Source organism: Opisthorchis viverrini (genome assembly GCF_000715545.1).
Source record: "Opisthorchis viverrini unplaced genomic scaffold opera_v5_341, whole genome shotgun sequence".
NCBI lineage: Eukaryota > Metazoa > Platyhelminthes > Trematoda > Opisthorchiida > Opisthorchiidae > Opisthorchis > Opisthorchis viverrini.
Genome location: NW_008751984.1, coordinates 314,907 through 322,438, shown reverse-complemented (window position 1 = coordinate 322,438; position 7,532 = coordinate 314,907). Strand labels below are relative to the sequence as shown.

The 7,532-nt window shown below is 43.7% G+C and overlaps 2 protein-coding genes across 2 annotated transcripts in view; one reads left to right on the top strand and one right to left on the bottom strand.

Annotated features, from left to right (window-relative positions):
- T265_10034 (hypothetical protein) overlaps window positions 1–3,045 on the top strand; it is a gene marked incomplete at both ends in the record, with an annotated part of 8,043 nt that extends 4,998 nt beyond the window's left edge. The window contains one exon of the mRNA XM_009176284.1: window positions 2,971–3,045. Coding sequence (XP_009174548.1) covers window positions 2,971–3,045 — 75 coding nt within the window. The remainder of the gene's footprint in view (window positions 1–2,970) is intronic.
- T265_10035 (hypothetical protein) overlaps window positions 1–7,532 on the bottom strand; it is a gene marked incomplete at both ends in the record, with an annotated part of 26,777 nt that overhangs the window by 7,727 nt on the left and 11,518 nt on the right. The window lies entirely within an intron of this gene.

Sequence of the window (7,532 nt, the reverse complement as noted above, 5' to 3'; positions counted from 1 at the left end):
TCCAATCAGCATGTGCGTGTTCCAACCACGGAGCTATCTCGGTTGGTAGAATTGGGTCAATAGCGAACACCAATATTGCTCCGCTATCCAATTGTGGATGAGAAAAGGGCCACTTGGGCAGTGTCTCCCTTCGAGTGAGGTCACCACCAAGACTATCTCCTCAGGATGGAGGCGTCCTCAGCGGAATCAGTCGTAATCACCGCATATATAACCGCAGTACCTCTTGAAAGGGCAACTGTGCAACTCCCAATTATGACATCCAATTTGAGTTCACTTAGCTACTGTAGCATATGGTGTTCATCAGTTTCGTTGGTTTACATGTAAGTATCGGTGATGTACAACCTTGCTTACTGGGCTTCGGTTCATGAGCTTTCTTTTTGTTTTACATCCACAGAAACTGTCGTGAACACCTGCCTTCGGAGAATTAACTGCCCCATGGTGCTTCCATAACGTGCATACTACACCACCCTTAAGGATCAATGTCTCGGGTTCTTCTACCCACTATCTCCATCCTGTTTTGTCTGTCTCACAATCACGCGTCAACATTGTGTCATGAATAAGACCTTGATGAACATGTCAACTTCGGTTCCGTGATTTTTTAAGGGACGCTATGTGATTTCCCACTATTGTTTTTACGTTCCACCCATTGCAACATATATAATAACAGAACAAGAACAACCACACGCACGCACATTTTAGTTGTATTTTTATTCATAAGGTGCACCTAACTTTGTAATCCATTTAAGCGTGATACTCAAACCTTATTAATGTCTCTCGCTTCTGATATTCGAACTCAACGTCTATTTATTGGAGCACTAAAAAATGTAACCAACCCAAAATCCACCCGCTCTTTAAAAACACTTTCGGAAGATACTAAAAGAAACCGAACAAAAACCGGATGGTACAAGAGCACGGACGGTGTTGTATGTGACACTTATGTTGTGTCTAATCATGCGGAACAGACTGTTGGAATGTGTGGTGAGATATTCCGTTGTGGCTGAAGGGGCAGTCTCCCAGAAACCAATACATATTCTCGACTGACTCACACAATTGGAACATTGTGAATCTGTGCAACGGCCCATCTTAATGTTATATCGAACGAGGGTTTTTAGCGCCACCTACCTAAGCTTGAATAACAACCACAGAATACATTTGGTCCAACTAGCATATGCTAATATGGCAGCAAAAGCTACGGAGATCATTGGGACCTGGATAACTGTCGAATTCCCGTGAACTGCTCCATCGTAGATTTCAGCCTCACTAGCCCCCACAAATGCTGCTGAGTTTGCCGATTTCGTTGAACGATGTACTGGCAGTACTCAGGATGCCCACCGTTTGGAGTGAGGGTTAACTAGCAACTCTGTCAATGGCAAAGGCATATACATTCAGGCCTCACCTTGGGGACCAAATAAGCCATTTGGGGAACCGGAAAGTGTCCTTTCTTAAGTCTTAGGCTTTCTTTATCGCGATGATGGAATGCGATGGGAAAAGTTCGCGCTATCGGAGACCTCCTACACCACTTTGGAAAATTCCTCGCAGAAAACAGTGTCGTGATTTTAACTACCCATGAGCACAATGATATATAAGTCAACTGGCGTAGTCGAATCAAGTTTACAAGGATGAAATGACACATTCCATTGAACCTGTGTGCCTTTCACTCAAAATGACCTGGTTATTGATGACGCAACATGCCTAGTTGTGCATCGAGACTTCTCCGAATTCTACAACGGCCTTTGGTGAAGTGGAACTCGATTGCCCGACTGAGTAGACGGTAGTCACACGTCACGCCAGTAAATTAGTCGAGAACAAGCATGGAAAACCCATGCAAACACATGTCGAATAGTACACGCAAGAGCAAAATTAGGTTGAAATTCGGGTTAGGATGAACATCAATATGTCTCCAGGATTGGAAATTGCGCAGGTATATCTCGAAAAACAACAGTCCAAAATGTGGTATGTATACCAACCAATGGCAAACACCGCACTAAATGACAACGTTCCCAGAACAAAGAGGATCCTCTTTCGAAGGTCAATCAGGAACGTCGATCATAACGCTATTTATTAATAATCCAGAACAGCCAGTAGAAAAGTACTCACTAAGATTGAATTTTCCAAACCACATAAAACGTCCAACGGGCGTAACAACAGTGTCGACAAGGAACAGTCATCATTGTGGTAACGCAGGTTGTTGAAACGCTTGGGTATTTGTGGCAAAACACGATCGACTTTCCATAAGTCGTCTTCTGAAAACGCTTGAAACAGATCTCGAAAGCACCGGTATTTCACGTTATACGGAGGATTGAACAGAGTTGTCATGCATTGCCTAGCATTCCGGTTCAGTGCATTCTGTTGTAGGGTGAACAGGGGTAGTAATAATAATAAATAATAACAAATAATAAATAGTACTCGTTCAGTTGTAACATCCTTTCGGTGACTGCCTGCCACGCCACCCTGAAGAAGCATAAGGTTGTTCAAGCACAGACAGCAATAGTCGAGATGTCGGGGTTGGGTTCGATCTGTCAGTAAGTACTCGTTCAGTTGTAACATCCTTTCGGTGCCTAACTGCCACGCCACCCTGAAGAAGCATAAGGTTGTTCAAGCACAGCAATAGTCGATCCTTTCGGTGCCTAACTGCCACGCCACCCTGAAGAAGCATAAGGTTGTTCAAGCACAGACAGCAATAGTCGAGATGTCGGGGTTGGGTTCGATCTTTTGGTCAGTAAGTTCGAATCTTGGCCACTAAACTACTTCGAACTCAGTGAACACGGGTGAAGCGAAATGAATGGTCAACTTGGGTCGGTCAGTTCCTGGAGAAACCGCAGACGACGAATCCTCGTTTAGACAATGTAGTTTCTGTTCAGTGAGAGTTGGTGACAGTACTAGCGAAATACACCCATTTGCAAACGAATTTGGATTTTGCGAGAGACGCACTTGGAAACCAGCTGAATATCTCGCTTGTGATGTTTACAGGATAATACCAAGAGGACTGAGACAACCTTGAGAAACCGGTCGTGGGCTGCCGAAGAATTTTCAGCAACCTTATGAGTAGTGCATTACGTATGTATATGTATCGCGATATCTTGAATATCGTAGCAACTGAAACATGAGGCGGCCTGGTACAGCAATTCAGTAGCCTGTAAACACCACAAGCGAGAGATTTAGCTGGGTTCCAGATGAGTCTCTCACAAAAACCAAGTTTGTTTGCATATGAGTGTATTCCGCTAATTTCGTGCAATTTGGTTTCAAATAGAACATAAGGTTGACGAGGCCTGCGCCTGCCTAATGAGCCCTAACAAGGGCGAAAATGGTCGTGGGCTGTCGAAGAATTTTTAGCAATACGCATGTGGTGACAGAACTCTTTGGAGGTGAGAACCAACGTATATATATATTATATCATATATATGTATACTATACTATATATATTATATTATATATTATACATATAATATATATCATACGAGGCACACTAGACGGATTTTTAGCACAATATTCGGTAACTTTCGAACAAGACTGGCTCCTGAATATCTTTAAGCCTAATCACAACTCAATAAAGTTTGGCACCAAATCTTTAAGTTTCTTGCTTTGTTCTAGTTTCGTCCTATAAATCATTTGTATACGATTCTCACTCAATTTCGGATCCGCCTTTGTACGAAAGATTCCGCAACCTAAAATTATTGGACCGAAATCGACAGCATATGGCACGGCCCTTAAAAAGTCATGAAAAGGTGATGACCAAGAATCAAATTTCAACGATGTCGAAGTCGCATTTCCACTCCCGTAGCCTCCAACACAAGCTCCTATGGCAACCGAAACTGACGTCGCTTGAAATTACCAAGCAGTCCTTTGAAAGTGCTTTGACGTTCTTATCGATTACGAGATTCATGATTTCTCCTTGAAGAAAACTACGGACTTTCAAGTAATGTGGGGTTGTTTTTTCCGTAGATGGGGAAATCTGACGGGGAGCTCTTGCTTTAAGCTCTCTAGGATGCAATCTCTTCTCGGCGTCCCCATGGAGTTACATCAGACGATCGACTTTTGTGTGGAGTACCACGCCTCGGCAAACTCTCCCTACCGTTTTGTTCTTGCATGAGTAAGTACTTGAACATTGTCCCAATTTAACTTGTGTCCTTCTCTGTCTTCGTGGATTGAGACAAGTGACATTGAGTCATGTCTTCTGCTGGCAAGCTTTTACTCGTGTATTCTGGTAGCAGGCATTCTTCCAGTGTGGCCAACATAGTGTTTGTTGCAGTCGTGACACTTAACGTTGTAGGCCAATGTCGTCTTCTTCACTTTATCCAACCTCCCCTTTGGTTTCGACAGAGTTTTCCTGAACGTGTTTGCAGGCTTCAAGGCGACTGTTATTGCATATTGTCGTGCAGTCATCTCCGCGAAGTTTCTGATGTACGGCAGCGTAACCTTCCTCTATTCTGGTTGTGTTGACAAATTAGCTTGGTGAAGGTCTCGTAAGTACCTCCATATGAAATCCCTCCGGAAGCCGTTACTTCAGAATGTCTCGTAAGGTCTTCGCTCTTATTTTTTTTCGCCTCTGTTTTGTTGCAATGCGTCTCCATCCGTTTGAATAGGGTTCGAACCCAGCTCCGTTTGTGGCAGTTCGGATGGTTGCTGTAGTAGTTCAGAATCTGGTCTGTATGCGTTTCTTTCTGGTGTACTTTAGTTTGCAGTTGACCTTTTGTTGTCCTTGTGACGAGCACATCTAGAACGCCAACATGTTGTTCTCCTCCGTTTTCAATGGGAAGTGGATGTCGGGAAACATGCTGTTCAGTAATTCATTCGCGCGTGACAGTTAATTTTTTTCTTCACAAAAGCGAATGTGTCGTCCACATATCGTACTCATACATCGTAGAGTACAACGTACTGTTGAAATGAAACGAGCCACACTTCAGCGCCAGTTCTACAGACTAGTCAAGCCAACTGGGCACACCAACAACGAATCAGGGATCAGGAACCTCTCTAGAAGACAACTCACAGTTTCTTCATTGAGGCCACTGGATTTGAAAGCCGCTTCGATAATGGCTAAATATTCTAGATTGCCAACATCCTTGAAATTGAAACTAAGCCCTTTAACAAGCACGTTTTACTCCACTGCCCCGAGGTTCCTGATCTAGGGTCGCTACGAATCTAAGCGAAACAAGTCACAGGACTGAATCCAGCTAATTGCCCCGAGTGTTATCACGAAGCAGACGACCACGGAAGTAGGAATTTTTTGAGGTCACATTGACTGGTCGCTTTAAGCTAAAAAGTCATGAAAAGGTGATGACCAAGAATCAAATTTCAACGATGTCGAAGTCGCATTTCCACTCCCGTAGCCTCCAACACAAGCTCCTATGGCAACCGAAACTGACGTCGCTTGAAATTACCAAGCAGTCCTTTGAAAGTGCTTTGACGTTCTTATCGATTACGAGATTCATGATTTCTCCTTGAAGAAAACTACGGACTTTCAAGTAATGTGGGGTTGTTTTTTCCGTAGATGGGGAAATCTGACGGGGAGCTCTTGCTTTAAGCTCTCTAGGATGCAATCTCTTCTCGGCGTCCCCATGGAGTTACATCAGACGATCGACTTTTGTGTGGAGTACCACGCCTCGGCAAACTCTCCCTACCGTTTTGTTCTTGCATGAGTAAGTACTTGAACATTGTCCCAATTTAACTTGTGTCCTTCTCTGTCTTCGTGGATTGAGACAAGTGACATTGAGTCATGTCTTCTGCTGGCAAGCTTTTACTCGTGTATTCTGGTAGCAGGCATTCTTCCAGTGTGGCCAACATAGTGTTTGTTGCAGTCGTGACACTTAACGTTGTAGGCCAATGTCGTCTTCTTCACTTTATCCAACCTCCCCTTTGGTTTCGACAGAGTTTTCCTGAACGTGTTTGCAGGCTTCAAGGCGACTGTTATTGCATATTGTCGTGCAGTCATCTCCGCGAAGTTTCTGATGTACGGCAGCGTAACCTTCCTCTATTCTGGTTGTGTTGACAAATTAGCTTGGTGAAGGTCTCGTAAGTACCTCCATATGAAATCCCTCCGGAAGCCGTTACTTCAGAATGTCTCGTAAGGTCTTCGCTCTTATTTTTTTTCGCCTCTGTTTTGTTGCAATGCGTCTCCATCCGTTTGAATAGGGTTCGAACCCAGCTCCGTTTGTGGCAGTTCGGATGGTTGCTGTAGTAGTTCAGAATCTGGTCTGTATGCGTTTCTTTCTGGTGTACTTTAGTTTGCAGTTGACCTTTTGTTGTCCTTGTGACGAGCATATCTAGAACGCCAACATGTTGTTCTCCTCCGTTTTCAATGGGAAGTGGATGTCGGGGAACATGCTGTTCAGTAATTCATTCGCGCGTGACAGTTAATTTTTTTCTTCACAAAAGCGAATGTGTCGTCCACATATCGTACTCATACATCGTAGAGTACAACGTACTGTTGAAATGAAACGAGCCACACTTCAGCGCCAGTTCTACAGACTAGTCAAGCCAACTGGGCACACCAACAACGAATCAGGGATCAGGAACCTCTCTAGAAGACAACTCACAGTTTCTTCATTGAGGCCACTGGATTTGAAAGCCGCTTCGATAATGGCTAAATATTCTAGATTGCCAACATCCTTGAAATTGAAACTAAGCCCTTTAACAAGCACGTTTTACTCCACTGCCCCGAGGTTCCTGATCTAGGGTCGCTACGAATCTAAGCGAAACAAGTCACAGGACTGAATCCAGCTAATTGCCCCGAGTGTTATCACGAAGCAGACGACCACGGAAGTAGGAATTTTTTGAGGTCACATTGACTGGTCGCTTTAAGCCTGTCCTCTGCTCTCAGAAACAGTCACTATGAGACCACTTTTGTTTAGTTTATGGGTTACATTGTGTTGGAATTATACGTGTCTTGTACGGTTTTACATCTTCTGTGCGGAAGAGACTGTCCGAAATGATCTCGCACCCTGTCCTCTGCTCTCAGAAACAGTCACTATGAGACCACTTTAGTTTTGTTTATGGGTTACATTGTGTTGGAATTATACGTGTCTTGTACGGTTTTACATCTTCTGTGCGGAAGAGACTGTCCGAAATGAAATGATCTCGCACTGACCTGTTCATGTCATCACGGAGTTTCACTGACACCGTGGCAGAAGATGAAATGATCTGGATACCAGCACCACCAATAACTGCTCCAAATAGAAAAGAAACACCACCAAGAGAACCAAAAAGATAAAAATGTAAATTTACTCTCAAACAAATGCAGGCAAATGACCGAACGCTGAACAGCGAATCACATGTTCGGAGTTTCATACGATGCGATGATGAGTCAACATTGACAAAACAATGACGTATCTAGTGAACGCCTTAACACAAGTGCACAACTAGGTTGCTAGGAGTTTTCTGTAGAGACGTCTTCGGGCCCATCATCACCATCATCATCATCAAAGACAGTAACATCAGTGTTGTCATTGATGCTTCACTGCCGTACAACCATAAGGTTCGCCTATATACAGTATACATATATAATTATATTAAAAGCCCTAGGATGAAGAGAAGAG